General features: G+C 38.1%; 1 protein-coding gene across 1 annotated transcript; it reads right to left on the bottom strand.

Moving 5' to 3' along the window:
- Window positions 1-9,000: 9,000 nt before the first annotated feature.
- znf622 (zinc finger protein 622) lies at window positions 9,001-15,451 on the bottom strand. Its single transcript, XM_015378312.1, has 7 exons — window positions 15,332-15,451; window positions 13,342-13,906; window positions 12,979-13,248; window positions 12,714-12,876; window positions 12,323-12,447; window positions 12,087-12,230; window positions 9,001-9,479 (listed from the first exon to the last, which is right to left on the bottom strand). The coding sequence occupies exons 2-7, from the start codon at window positions 13,898-13,900 to the stop codon at window positions 9,346-9,348; spliced, it is 1,395 nt and encodes a 464-aa protein (XP_015233798.1). The 5' UTR covers window positions 13,901-13,906; window positions 15,332-15,451; the 3' UTR covers window positions 9,001-9,345.
- Between the last annotated feature and the right edge of the window lie 454 nt (window positions 15,452-15,905).

Consider the following 15,905-nt stretch of genomic DNA (forward strand, 5'->3'; position numbering starts at 1 on the left):
ATTAATCTACGGCTCTACATAATATGTATATACATTACCTGGGTTGCTTTATCTTTAATCACATAGAAGACTGCAGAGAAAAACTCTCCACTATAAGACCTCAAAACTAATTAGTAAAGAGCAAGAACTGTGTATTAGCCATCTTTATTTCTAGTATATTGTTGTTTATATTGTCAGTTTTTAGTTAACAAACAAACTTTAAAATGTCAAAGTTGGACTTTCAACATGATAGTAAGACCGCTGCCAACTTCTGTGTGGAGGAGGACTATTTGTTCCATTGTTGGTGAATTATATCCAAATTGGAACAACAAATCAACCGAAAGGGGTGACCACAGAGTGGACAATGATTGGCTAAGGATGGCCATGGTCCCCCTGATGCCATCTCTAGATCAGCCCCTGTGTCCTAAAAACAAGAGTCCATCAAAACTGCACCCTTTAGATTAAAAATAGTTTAAAATCCATGTAAAAGTAGACAGACAAATTCTTTTGGTGAGATTATGTACCTCTACAGCAATTAAAGCCATTATGTTACTAGGTAAACATATAACATATATTATATTATTTTATATATTATAAAATCATCGTTATGACATGAAAGCTTCATAATGATTCCAACTATATAATTCTATATCCAACAATTTTATGTTAGGCGTTGTTATTTTAATACAATTCAATTCAGTTTATTCAGTCATCTGCTCACAGACTTGTAAGAAATGCTCCTCCTGGATGAGCCTGCTGCGACGACCTTGTCTTGCATTTTCCTGCTGACTCTTCAGCAATATCTCACACCAAGCATGCATATAACAACAGTGGAGAGGAAAACTCTATTTTAACAGGAAGGAACCTCTAGCAGAACCAGGCTCAGTGTGAGCGGCCATCTGCAGAGGCTGACTGGGGTTCAAGGAGACAGAAGCAGAGATACAAAAAGAAGCAGAGATTCAAAGGTAACAGTTTAGTAGGTCCACAGGCGGCCCTGTCCAGGAAACACAGTCAGGCAGACCAGCTCCAAGCCAGCTCCCATCTCAGAGGATGAAAGAGAGCAAACACAGTTGGTAACAGCTGCTATTTTGTATGAGGTATAAGAAAGGTAAAGCCAAGGAGAAACATCTTTATAACCTGATAAAGACGTCTATGATAATGAAGGATATCCCAATCCGATACTGATATAAGAAAATGTTCTGATATTAGCCAAAAAAAAAGAATGTTTGAATATATCAGCCTGCATCTAAAACCTCTTACAGAAATACTCTGCATCTGCCTAAAGTTAATCTGCCTAAACACATTAATTAATGATAAATAGGTCAGTTGTTCTCACTTCAATTATTGTTAGCAATTCTTCTATGTGTGATCATTTCATCAAGCGATTTCTAACATCTCATAATACAAAATGAGTATTAAAAGTATGTATGATTTGTGCTGATATTGTATTGGGCCAATATCTGTATCAGTGTATACTCAAGCAATATCAGTATTTTATTGGATATGAAGAAGGTTATATCAGGACACCCCTAATTGCAATACTGTGATATTGTTGTATTATATAAGGATGTAATTTTATATTTTTCTGTGGTCTACCCTACAGGAGTCGCCTGTTTTTTCAGGGACTCTAGGGGACCTGTGCATCTCCAGCAGTCATTCCATCCATCACACACCAACACACACAGTCATACCTAAGGGCAATTCAGGGAAACCAATCAATCCAACAGTCGTGTTTCTGTAGGAGTAAGATGGAGTACCTGAAGAGAACCCACACATGCACAGGAGGACATTGTTTCTGATATTAAAGCTGAGGTTTGCTGCTTTGGAATTTAAAAAAAATGAGCCTTTTTTATACAAATAAATGACAAACTACTGAGTGCAAAATGATACACTTCAAGAATCTACACTCAAAGATAAAGTCTTGTGTTCTCCTTTTAGTAACTTTATCTGTATCTTTAACTTTTTCTTCCACCAAATGATACCGAAAATTCAAAAGAAAACTGTAGAAAGTAAGCCAAGATGTTGCCTAATCACATTTTATGTAAAACAAGGATCCGTTCTGCAGCATTTAGGACATTCTACACCAAACTTTCAAGAACTGAGCACTGCATCATTATGTAGTGAAAAGATGAAAGGTCAGGAGATGAGAAGGTGTTAGTCTGGGAAGGGTCAGAGTTCACCATAGAGAGAACCTGTCTCTGATCAGACTGAACATAGTACCTTCTTATTGGTCTCCAAATGGACCTGATAATGAAGTTCAAGGAGCCTCAGCCAGAGATCCATTTCAGTGAGAAGAATGCATTTCCAAGAACATTCTCCGTTGGTTTTTATTTTTTCTTTAGAGGATGTCTTTCACTTTCCGGAGAGCGGGCCCAGTAATGGACTCTAATGCAGCAAAGGAAATTATCCACTCATGTCCAATCAGTACCTACAAAGCTTCGATCAATAGCAGGTCCCTAGGGCTCAGATGGAGACCAGAATCGTGCACAGAACTGAGGGGTGGGTGGGGGGATTTAGGGTGGTTGATGACTAACTTCTATTATTACTTTAGTTTTACCTGAGTGTGTTTCATCTATTCAAACAACTACGGTACCAAACTTACATGAACTGAGCTTTAAATATAACTGTTGCATCTTAGTTAAACTGGGACAACACTGCAAGACTTTCCGTCTCTATGGATTCTGAACAGAGTAAAGCATCAAACTCTTGAAAACTCATGAGGGCAACAGGTTAAACAAAAAAAAAACTACAACAGAAAAACGTGTTGATAGACGATATTTATGTTTATACTCATGCTGAAAACTTCAAACATGTCCCTTTTCTATGTATAGTTACTTACTTCATGCCTTTCAATATTTCATTTAATCTAAAACTTTTATTAATATCTCAGCTGACCTGAATAATGGCCTTGATTGTGCAAATGAATGCTTAAGAACTTATAATAAATCCATTGGTAGGAAAATATTGGATTTAGAAACATTGTTTCCTTTATGATTAATAAGTGTTGGTTTGATTTTTTTTTAATTAGGACCTTGTTTTAGTCCAAAATAACTGATTTTCTATACATTACTATTTTCCTTTTTTATTTCTACATCTTCTTTATGAGTAGTTTGGCTCTTAATTGTAATTTTTTTTGTTAACTAAACAAAGCTCAAAGAGGTCAACTTAGGTCACAGCTGATATTGTGTTCCTTTCTAATTGTAATCAGTAACACCCACCTACAGTTAGTGGTTGGTAGATTCACATCATTGGACTGCATCCAGAGTTGGTCAAAGAAAACTGAAAACCTGTTTGATTTTATCTGGTTATGTCCCCAAATTCACTGATAGAAGTCTTTATCCTATGTCACTGTAGCAGATTTTTTTACCAACTCACTACAGACAGACAGCGACGTTCGCTTCCTGGAACTCAGGTGTGAAAACATGCATCAGTGCGTAGTTATGTGTCCCCGGCTTTATCCTGAATTTTAGCAGGGATACTTCTCTGCTTTGTCATTTTTGATAAATTACTATACAGTGGTAAAATGCAGATTAATTATTTAGTGCTAAGAGCTAAGTATTTTTTAAATTTACCGATATCAACAGTAAAAAAAAAGAAGCTTTTTTACCCAATATTTTCAATGTATGAAAGTTTCTGCAAATATCCTCCATTGCTATTTAAAGAGGTTCACATCATTAATGCACTGTAATGGACAGGTAACCTACTATGGAAAGGAAACCTATCCAGGATATAACCTGCCTATCAGCCACTTACTGCTGGAAAAAGGCACCAGCTAGTCCCCCCACCCCACCCACACACACACACACACACACACACACACACACCTTGCACAGACATTAGATTACAGGTGGATAAATGGATGGAAGGATATCCAGCTAGCTTCATGTCAGGGAAGTCACAGCATCAACACAGGTGAATGAGTTCAGCTGTCTTTTTCAGTAGATCTCATTAGAAGCGTGCGCTCTTATGACAAGCAGATGTTATTAAACATCAGTTTAGTCTTGTTCTAGCTAGGATACCCCCCACACCCCAGCTACAAAAATAAAAAATAATACTTTGCATCAAATCACTACCCTGAGGGCCGACATCCCAGAACCTGTTCATGTTGATGTTTCTAAGGTTTCAGCCTAACGAAAACATTCTATCCCAGTTTATAATATCATGCAATTTTAGTAAATTCTTTTGAGTTTAAAGCCCATATTTAACTATAATTTAATTTTGCATAAAAAAAAACATTATGACACTAGTCCAAGATCTGACGAAAAACTTCAAGGTGAACACTTGCCACCAACAGGAGGCACGGTGGCCACAGAAATGAGCACCAGCTGTACAGATAGCTGGGTTGCATTCTAATAACTTTCTGCCACCAAGACAGGATGGTGTTTAATTTACAACTAGAGCACTGCAGGAATAATTTTAGAAACAAAATGTGAGCAAGAAGGTGCCAGAAGAGCCATCTGGACTCATAAAGGGATGCAGAGATACATGTATAGGCCACAGTAGGATGAAATAGCTGACAAAGCAGATTGTTTCTAGAAATAAAAATCAATGTGAGATAATATAAGTATTTTATAGATTTTTAACAGAAATAATTTTCCTGTTCGATCTGTATACTTCATTACATTGAACTGATTATTAAAGCAGCACTAAGTACTTTTCGAGTCAAGCTCCCCCTACAGGACCTTGTGAAAATAGCACTGCTGTTAACACTGCAAGCCCTCCCCATACTGAGAGTCCTGTCATTCTTTAAGGAATTGGAAAATGCAGATCACGACCAAATGTCTCAAGAGGTGGATAGTATTACGCATTATCTAATATAAACTAGTTTGGAACAGTCTGCATCTCGAGTTAAGTGCTTTTTATTTGCTCTCAAAAGGTGATCCAGCCTCTCCCTGTTTTATAGTGTCATGTTTAAAAATTGTTAATTAAAGCCATTAACATTATTACCAGATTCACATCAGTTTAGCATTATTAGAATAGAATAGAATAGAATAGAATAGAATAGAATAGAAAATCCCTTTATTGTCCTATAATGGGGAATTTCTGGTGTTTACAGCAGCAAAAAGACTATAGAAATCTTTGTTGACTTTCCCAGATTTCCTCTATTTCAAGCACTTTCCTGATCTTTTCTCTTCCTTTACTCCTCTAACCAAGTTTTTTTTGCCTTTTTTCTGGCTTAAACAAGTAATAAACCTCGAAAATAAAATAAAAGCTGCTCTTTAATAATCTCTGGGTAGCACATTATGAGATTGTCGGTACTGAAACCTTTGGCTTTATAATGGTCTGCCAAAAAGCTGTTAGTCTTACTGTGAGAATGAGAACAGAGCAGCAAGGTTACCACTGGCTCAGTGCAGAAAACTGCATGTGTGTTCTTTAACAGAGCCAATGGGAGGGGATGACAGACCACTCAAATGTCTCATAAACACCTAGATTATCATCACAAGGACTCAGAAGAGGATATACTGTATTAGGGTAAAACATTTTACTTAGTGCTACTTTTAAACTAATGCACTTTCTTTACATTTTCATCTTCTGACCCACTTAAAAGGTATCAGATCCGAGTTTACATAGACTTCTAAAAAAAAAAAATTAACTGTCTGCATAGTAATAATACAAAAGGCATCAATAACTAAAAAAGATCGTTTTGTCCATTTTTATATATCTTAAAGGACTTTAACATAAACATTTATTGTTTAGCTTAATTTCCTTAGTGGATCTGAAGACAACCCCATACTGGTTGATCAAGGACCCTAAGTAAGGTCAAGACCTCAACATATGGAATAAATCCACTGTACTATATATGGTCACTTTGAGCATTACCTGTCTTAACAGCATGCTGGTAAAAGTATTACCACAACTCTAAACAAAGCAACAAATCCATCCACTCAGGCTGCTTCCTAGCATTAATTTGAGATTTTCATTAAATCAAATATGAGAAAACACCAACTTAAAGATTCTTTTCATAAATTCTGAGAAAACACGTCACATCAAGCATCAGTCAGAGCAGTGAATGGGCATCCTCAGCCGTCAGACGTCCATCATGCTGAAACTATCACCTCCTACAGTGACTTGCACACTTCTGATGCCTCTCAGGCATCTGCCCTATATCTCTCCTAAGTCGTCCGGATCAATTAGTCTCCTCTTCGCCGTCGGCCAGTCTGCGCATCCCCCTCCTCCCATGCTTTTTCCTGTCCACTGTGTCAAACAGCAGCACGCAGCTCGGGCAGAGTGCCCGAAACCTCTGAAACCATCCTGCCGCAAACACACTCAGGGCCTGCAAAAGGAAGTGGGGCGGCTGCCAGAGATAAAGTGGAGGACCACAAACAAATGGAGTAACTGAGCTCATTAATGTGGCAGCAGCGTGATGGGTCAGCGTCCTGGCTGGAGGCCCATCGGTTTTCCATTACATCATCTGAACGAAGCTCAGTCATTCAAAAATCTGACGGATGGCTGGAAGAAGTCGAGCTGAGATGCCATTTACAGGGAACTAATAAAGGGCATAAACAGGCAAAATTACCAGAAAAACTAAAGTGTAGAATGTTAGAAAAAATTTTTTTCCTTAATCCCCTCTCATCTTTCATGAAAACACAGCACCATCCCAAGCCTGGAATATCCCTAATGTAAAAGAAACAGGGATCACAAAGGTTCCTGCTTGGAATTTTAGTTTTTAGGCCTGTATGAGAAAATGCAAATAACTGCATTCATTTTTTTTGTTTTAGTGTGTTAAAATGTTTCCTCACTCTTTTATTTAGGATGTCCTCCAGTAGATCCAAGGCTGCCATCCTTCCACAATGGAGTAAACCTTTAGTTATTTATGGGCATGTGTGATTGTCTAAAGCCCGCTACCTTATTTATCTTCATATCTGACTTGTTTGGATTAAAATCTGCTGATCAAATACCCTTTTTTTTCAGTTGTAATGAAAGTTATCCTTGGATAACACATTCATGCTCTAATGAAGGTTTATCTGACCTCAACAGAAGAATATTTATATTTTACTTTCTACTGTTTTCTGCTATTTAAGGGTTTTTTACTAATTGTTTGATGCAAAGTGATTTAAATGAATCGTTAAGATTTAACTTTTAAAAGATCAAACCTGTGAAAAGCAGGTTCAGATTCACAACATGGGACAGCACTCGCTGATTTTATTTTTTGGTGTGAGAGAAATTTCTTGGAGTTAAATGTCAAAAAAGAAAGAAAGAATAGAATTTTCAATTTAGACGTAGAAATGATCTAGGAACGGAGAGAATTATGCATAGTGGAGGCATCGAGCTGGTGTTCTTTTAGAAGTATATTGGCACAATTTTTGACAACCAGCTTGAGTTCGATGTTAATACTGCAGGTGTTCTAAAACAAGCTCAACAAAGAGTGAACCTTCTGAAAAAAAGCTAAAATCTTTTTTCCAGTCAGTCCAATTATAATAAGCTTTCATTGTGAAGCTTCTGTTTTTCATTTCTCTGTTGGTATAATGGCCTAACACTGAAAGCAGGGGTGGATTTAGGAAATTTGGGGTCCTAGGCACAGATAGGCATGGGGCCCTCTGAATTAAGAATACAACACATAAGACAAACCCATTGAATAGATACAGACATCTTTATAGAATAGAAAAAAATATTTGTTATACATTTTGTCCCTCTCTTCTTATCCCTTTTCTTGTTTTCTTCTGTTTTCTTTTGTCCCCTTTTCTTTTCATATTGGCAAGATGATCAGCAAGATGATCAGCTGACTTTTAATGCTGTCTCAAAAGGAATAAAAGTATTTTGAATCACTAAGCCCATTCTGACTTAGCTGACTGCTCTCCCTGTGTTTCCAAAAAGTTGACAGCAAAAGTAAATAAGCCAGTCCTTCTTTTCACTTAAGACACGATCTGCTTATCTGTTGTCCATTTCCATTTAAATGAAATTATAGATGCATGAATTATGACAGTAGACGAGGTAGAGGAGAGCAGGAGGCGGTGTTAGGAATGTACTTACTCTGGAGAGCAAAGTTTGGTGTTTTACATGTTGTCGCCAAAGTCTCCAGTAACAGAAAAAAGTCAGATATGGCGCTAGGCTCTTTTTTTGTAATAAAATTGCTAGAGTTGGCAACACTGCTCTACCCGCCGTTTGTTTTCAAATGATTTGCTGCTGCTTGTTTGAACCTTTCAGTCTGAATTGCAATGGTAAAAACTATTCTAAAATCATTGCCTTTCTTATGTAATGAACAAATTGCAAAAAAAAGCTAGTGATCATCTCATCAGAAAATGTTCTCAAAAATGAATTCTCTTTGTTGCATTCAGGATGCCACTATATAATGCCTCACAAACCTATGCAAATTCTTTTATAGCAGCATCCACTTGACTTTTAAATTCGTTTACATTTTAAAAATAACTTACCTTTTAACTACCTTTCTTTCGGGTTTTTTTAATTATCAATGATGGTCCTTAAGGTCCCTGTAACATTTTTTCATTTATGTCATCACTTGTGTACTGCACAAATGAATTGCCCCCAGTGGGATTGATAAAGTTGTCCAAGTCTAAAAAACATCAGGCTGAATTCTCATTTTGTTTTTTACTTCTGTAAGAAAACGTTTCTAGTGCCACTGGAATTTTTTATGGCAGATCAAGTTTGCATCTAACAGCACACTTATTAAGCACTACGTTCATTTTTGCACATGGTACAAGTCTTTTATGTGCAAGTATGCTTCGTAAAAGAGGCCTCTGAGCCTCCCTGCTTCATACAGTTTGACCTTTCCTGTTATAAGAGCCATGCTTCAGTGCTATGTTCTGTATTTATACCTGTACAAGTTTAAGATCAGCAGTATCTGGTTCCACCAACTGATCTATTAAATGCATTCCTTTTAAGGCAAAACCATGTGATTGTGAATCTTTATTAGCAAATACATTTAAATACAGTTTTAATAATAACCTGAAAGCAGAAAAGGGGAGAGGGAAACTTTTCCACATTATGAGAAATTCAGACATAAATTAAAACTGGAGTTTAACCAGAAAGTTTGCGTTTACTAAGCAAATTTAAACCTCGATTTAACATAGAACATTTTCCCTTCATTTTGTATGAGTGAAGAAAACTTCTATGAAGTGATTTTTGCTTTTTTCTTAAGTCCGTCATGGTTTAAATATTGAGGTTGATCAGATTCCTTTATTCTATTGGGTGATTAAACAAAACCAGTTCCTTCGTTTTTTGAATTACCCCAAAGACTTGGAAACTTTATCACATCATGGTTTGAATTGAGGTCATCAGACCTTTAATTAACTCATCTGTGCTGTTCAATCAAAAGGAGACAAAAATGTGTTTCTGTTGTTTGCTGGCGGCCATCTTTCAGCTCTATGAGCTCAGTCTGTGTTACTCCTTCAGCTCCTCTTTCCCAGCTTAGAACATAACTTGGACTCTGAAATGCATCTGCTTGGTGGCGTTGTTGCTCATCCCCGTCTTCAGCATCCACTTGGACTTCATCCTCTGTACGTACTGCATGTCTCTCTGTCTCTGGTGGACGGAGCCGCTGCCTGGAAGGGACAGAGCATCAGCGTTCAGGTTTTCTCACAGTTAGTTCTGATAGGAAGGCCATAAAGATGCATGGTAACTTTTCAGCCTTCTTTTGAAATTCAGGGAGTCGAACCAGATGGAAAAGCATTTCAAAAATTCAAGAAATAACAGAAGCATTTATTCAGTTCACCATGATAAGATCTCATGTTCATCACATTAACTCCTCCATTCAGCTCTCAGGAGACGCCAGAATTTACGACTTCAGTTGACATTAGGAAACTGATGTTTTGTCAGTAAAAATAAAGATAAATCTGAAAGGTGCTCTAAAGTATGCAGTTTTTCCCCATAACAGCATACAGATAAAGAGAATAAGTGGGAATCTATATTACTACATAGGTAGTAATATAGTTAATATGTTATAATGGGAAGGAATCAACCAGTTTATTGTTATTGTGAATGATAAACATTCATGAATCATGAATGAAACAAGGGTTTTAAGCAGAGAGCTGATAAAAAAAAAAAATGTCTCTAAATTAATCAACCTCCGCAGGATGTTTCTTTTTCAGGCTAAAACAATAAATTGGAGAAATCAATCCAATCATCCAGGTCATAGGCATTCCAAAAAAGTAAAAAAAAAAAAACAATTCACTGGACTTTGTTTCCAAGTTTGAAGGCGTTTTGCTTCCCATCCAGGAAGATTTTTCAATTCAAAATTTCAGAAATAGCGTTGATTACGAGGCTTTATACAGTAGCCTAACATAACCTGTAAGGAGTTCGATTAAAAAAATTGTAACAGAGCAAGATTCAAAATGTTTGGGAACATTTTTTTAACATAAATTGTAAACAAATATTGACTACATCAAATATATAAAAGATGTCTCAAATTTAAGATATGAGATAACACAGTATAACATACTATTTTTTATTTTTCGAAAACACAGCTTCTTTCTAGTTATACAGTAATTACAATATCACAACCAGACAGCAGGGGGCAATACAGACCACCCAGGAACAATAAAACACTTAAGTGTTATTTTCATGTTTGTCAAAAGAGCAACGGGATACCAGTCAGTATAGCTACAAATATATTTTATGGAAGCATATACCTTTGATTTAGTTTTATTAATATCTAGTTATAGTTATGAAGTAAAATTATATATAGAGTCATAGCTTCCAACTTAAGGCCAAGAAAAATAGAAACACAAAGCTGTTATTGCTACTTTTACATCCATTTGATATTCAATGCAATTTTTTCAATACTCATTAAAAAGCTGCTAAACTCTGTATTTTATCCACATTATAGCTATACTTCAAACCTTTTTTATTTCATCATTTTTTTACCCGTATTTTAAGTCACCGTGGAGGGTCCATTGAAACATGTTGCAGACTGCTGCTTCAGACAGAGGCTGCAGAATGCATTAAATGTATAGTGGAAGATGTCCTTTTTCCTGCTGGATCATCCAAATAAGTGGCCCTGCTAATTGTCAGTAATTCTGGTGATGTTTATGTAAGGCCGTCCTACATGCTCGTCCCGTTAGCTATCTTTTTCTGCGCATGCGGACTTTCAGGCATATGCATCTTTGGTGAGTTACGGTTTCAGACAGTCATTGAAGTTCACCTTTCTCACCGCGGTTCTATGAAAATGGCCGAGGGTCATTAGAGAAAAAGTGTCTACGAAAAGTATCAGAAGAAAAGAAAGGCCTCAGAAGAGGAAAATACATCCCAGAATGCTTTGCGCAGAGTGTTCTCCTTGTGGGAGGCATTTTGGGATTTGCCGTCACGGCGGCCCGCTGTTGGATACTAATAAAGATGGTGCAGGCACCAAGCGGTGGAGGAGGAGTTACGTGACCAACGGGGAGAAAAAGCAGTGATCATCTGTCCAAACGGTAAGTTAACCGAGTTCACTATAAAGCCCACTATATAGTCCCTGCTCTATGTAGTGTTTGAGGGATTTGGGGGTTAGGGCTGACGTATCAGCTATGAGAACAGCAACTTTTAAACAGAGCATGCATGAGGAGAAATTTAATCTTGCATGCTCTTACACATGTTTAATAGGCATTCCCTCTCGAGAGCGGGTACAGGGTTGTGTGTGTATTTTTTTTTAGAGTGGAGAGGGCGGGTCTTTTAAGAGATTTGTGTAAAATCCTCCACTATACCTTTAAATGTCCCTAAAGTGCTGCAGTTCAGATGGTTTCCAGTAGGGGGTGCTGCAGCAACAAAAGTTTTCTAAACAGATGCTCATGAACAGAAAGATTTACCTTCTTTTAAAATAGGAAACTATTGGTAGCTAAGTAACGTTTTTTTTCAGATTCTCAGAAAGAAAAAAAAAGGTAAATGAATCATTGTAATCACATATATTCCCTTTGATTTTTAATTTATCCCTGCTGTGCATGTTTTCGATGTCTCTGCTGCAGCACACCTGATTGAAATATTTGCATGACCTCCTTAGCAGCCTTTAAGTCTACCGCTCATCAATTTATATAAATCAGGTGTCTGGCAGCGAGGAGAAATCTAAAACATGCAAGGCAGTGGTACTTGAAGAGCAGGATTGAGAACCACTGATGTAACATATAGAAATAAATAGAAACTTCCTGCATTTAGATGAGTCAGAGTGACTCTAGCCTCACCTGTGTCTCCTGCCCAGCCGAGAGCTTTGTAGTGCCGGAGGACTCTGCCAACAGCGTTCCTACTGTGGTTTAGAACCACGGCCCGCTGAATCCCGAACCGCTGTTTGTAATACCTCATGAGGGAGCGGTGGCCGATCTTTGCACCTAGAAATGAGGGGGAAAAAACAATCAGCCTTTCAGAATGTGCATCAGATTGAACAGGAACTCATGAACGCATGTTCCAACCACAAAGGCACCTGAAGGGAGAGTCAGCTCCATCGTGTCGTCATCATATTCCAGGTTCTTGTCATCTGGCAGCTGGTCATCATCTTCATCATCCATTCCTTTGTCTTCTCCTTCTTTTCTGTCTGGATAACTGCTCCTGTTAGTGAAAACAGAAGCAACACTTTTACAAAACACTTTTCTTAAACCATTTTATCATTATGAACTAAATGCAGCAGAGAACGAATGAGGAAATGAAAGAAAACAGGAGGAAAGAAAAAGCAAAATAGGAGAAGGAAGAAAGAACAACATGAAAGACATTTTAAAAAAAGATTTGCGTAGCGCTGAGGAACTCTGCCTATAAAGGATGATCCAACATCAGAGAGTTTACAAGTTCCAATCTAAACAAGCTTACAATAGAAATACCTAAAATCATAGAAGTCTGCAAACTCCAGTGCCGCGTCTCCGTCTGTGAAGAGCTTACAGTGGCTTTTGTCGATCATGTGATTCTGCACCGCTTCTGTGGAGTAGAATGAACGCCCTTTCTCGTTGCACCACAAACACACGTTCCCAGCACCGACTTTTTCTCCTGAAACAAACAGAATCAACGTGATTTCACCAGGAAACAGAACAAACATGCAAACAAACTCCTGGATGAGAAAAGACGGAAAGATGTCCACTTAGAACTCACCAAGGTATCTGAGGAAGCCCTTGAGGTCGACCAGGAACTCCAGGTCTGGGATGAAGAAGCTGTGGACTTTGGTCATGTGTGCGATGTTTTTCAGGAGCGACCTGGAGTGGTGGGAGCAGAAGAGGCAGTCTGTGACGGGGATGGAGCCCGGCAGGCAGGGAGGTTCCGAGTCAGACGTATCCTCAGAGCCTTCCTCCTGATCCATTGTCTCCTCTTCTTCAACATCTTCTTCCATATCATCATCCTCATCATCAACGTCCTCCCACTCCTCTGTAGGATTTTATAAAAACAATAACAATTAAAGGCTAATTTCAACATTTTCAGTACATATAGATGTAATAAATCAGCTGAATCGTTTAATACCTTCTGCTGCTGCAGCTTCTCCTCCCTCACGTCTTTTCATTTGCTCTTCTAACCACATCATCCGTGGTGGTTTCTCCACCTTCTCTGCTCCCTGTGGACCCTGAACCTTTGCCAGCTTGGCCGGACTGGGCCTCTGTTGCTCCTTTAGCGCCTGCTGCAGGGCCTCGTTCTTGGCGTCGTTGTCCTCCTTCTGTTCGCAGATCCCCTTCTCGAGGTTCTTCTCGTTCATCTTCTCCACTTTCCTCTGAGCCGCAAGCAGCGCCTGCCTTTCGGCCTGCTGATGCTTGTGGGACTGCAGATGGTTCTGGTAGGCGTTGGGGCTGGAGAACTTCTTGTTGCAGACGGTGCAGCTCTCAGTTGTCGCGGCGTCCGTCAGCTGCTGCTCGGCGGCGGCTCTCTGCGCCAGGACGCGCTCCTGGAAGTTTTCGGCAGTGACCGGCGGCATGTCGGCCACCTTGCGCTTCAGGTTGTAGCGGTGCCAGTCGGTTTTGTAATGCGCTCGCTGCACCTCGCCATCTGAAAACGCCACCCGACAGCTGATGCAGGTGTAAGACGCCATGCTGACCTGAAGAATGAAACATCTCTCACGGTTAGACCTTTTAATCGAAACATATATATAGAAAAACATTAATGTGTCAATCAGCTTTGTTATGTTTTCTTTTAGGCAGGTTTAAGAAATTCCATACGAAGACTTCTGGATGGAGCTCAAAGGAATTTCCAAGGTGGTTATTTTTTTACTTCTTTTTTTTGTAAAACTAACACTTTCAACCTTCCTAATTCTTTATGATCAGATATCTTAAAAAGAAGAAATAGAGGGCCGAAAGCCTTCAAATCAACATGAACTTCCTTAATACCTCATAGAACCACATCCTGGTCACCTGACCACAAGGCATTGATCATTTGTCTAAAAGCATTGAAGCTGTTCATGTGGACATTAAAATACTATTCAGTAACCTTGAATTTTTGTAATAAGTACATGACGAGTAGCTTTTTATTAATTAGAGGTTTTGTCCTGTTAATAGGGAGACTTCCTTCCCCACTGTCGCTGCATGCATGCTCAGGATTGCTGAAGAGTCAGTGCAGGCAAATATCATCGCTCCAAGTTCATCCAGGAGAAACATGTCTTCAAAGTCTATGACTCGGTGCAATCAGCTGGGTTTTCTTGTTAGAAACTTTTAACCAATCTGACTAACTTGTATCTGTATCTGAGATTACGTGTTTTGTGAATTAGAAATATAGAAATAAAATGAATTTAAATAATTATTGGTGTAATGTAATATCTAAATACTCGGACCAAGTATTGATTTCTAGGTTTCCATTAGCTGTAATCTCTAATCCCAAAAATCCAAAATAAACACTAATAATATTACTCTGTGGGTAATTCACTTGCATGAGCTTTAGTGTAAGTATCCAAGCATTACATGCTTTTTAAAGATAAGCCAATGTTCTAAGATTAATGCTCTTAAGATGACCTAAAAATTACTTTGACAAGCTCTAAAATGTTAAAATATGACTATCCAAACAAATCTCTCTGCTAATGAAGAAAATTAACTAAATTAGTGGGTCGTGTTACCATGACAACATTAATTAGAGAGGCATATTTCAGGTGTACGTCAGCAACAGAGAGTCATTAAAGAGCATAAAAATGTCTCTAGAGCATTTCTTGGTTTCATAACATTATTTTGGTGCACATTATACAAGCTTCGGACCGTTTTTTCTCACACTAGCAGCTCATTTAAGTCAGTTAGCTTTTTTAAACAATTATCATAAAAATGTATTTAAACAGAACAAGGATAAATGTGAAAATGAAGATCCCAGATACATGGTGAACAGGCCTGTTTGACATCACCTGCCGTGATATCTGTTAGCAACAAGCTAACCCAACTTTACAGCTCCGGCTAAACACAGACGTTAGAGACCAACAGTTTGGACCTTTTCTATCTAACGTCAGTTTCTAAAAAAGCATTGTTGAACGCCACTAATTACTTACGTATTTAATGTAGTCGCTGCAAAAATCACAGAATCAGAACAGATTTTAGTGATGATATTTTCCCGACATGCAAACACGAGGACAACCTAAAACTGGGAGGTTAACTTCTTCTGATTTGAACTGAGTGTCTATTTGAAACCCAAGCGGTTCTCTATTGCCTCCCTCTGGAGAAAGCTATGCTCTACAACATAAAGGAGGAAGGCGCTGCATTGCAGTAATGCGCGTCAGCGCGTCCACCATATTGTGAGTGGCATAAAACCTATTTCATGAGAAAAAAAAAAGAAAGACAAGGAAACAATCGACTGGACTCATAGATTATTAATTTTTTATTTTATTTACAAAAAACATCTTTATTTCAGAGCCAAGAATCACAATCAAAAACAAAATACTGAACAATGTGCAAAACAAAATAAGAAGTAAGGAAACATAAAGTGGCAAAAAAATAATTGCACTTACTTTTTAGGTTATTTTGTGAAATAAATTTTAAGATATTTCAATTCAATTAAGTTTATTTATATAGCGCCAATTCACAACACATGTCATCTCAAGGCACAGTTCATCAGATCATACAATC

Source organism: Cyprinodon variegatus, unplaced genomic scaffold (assembly GCF_000732505.1).
Source record: "Cyprinodon variegatus isolate N-32 unplaced genomic scaffold, C_variegatus-1.0 Scaffold170, whole genome shotgun sequence".
Classification (NCBI taxonomy): Eukaryota; Metazoa; Chordata; class Actinopteri; order Cyprinodontiformes; family Cyprinodontidae; genus Cyprinodon; species Cyprinodon variegatus.

Bases quoted from the DNA above. Each gene is read 5' to 3' on its own strand.
- znf622 (XM_015378312.1), bottom strand. From the start codon at position 13,900: ATGGCGTCTTACACCTGCATCAGCTGTCGGGTGGCGTTTTCAGATGGC. The intron at 12,877-12,978 runs GTGAGTTCTAAG...TGTTTGTTTCAG, and splicing joins GGGCTTCCTCAGATACCTTG to GAGAAAAAGTCGGTGCTGGG. The intron at 12,448-12,713 runs GTATTTCTATTG...TTTCACTAACAG, and splicing joins GCAGACTTCTATGATTTTAG to GAGCAGTTATCCAGACAGAA.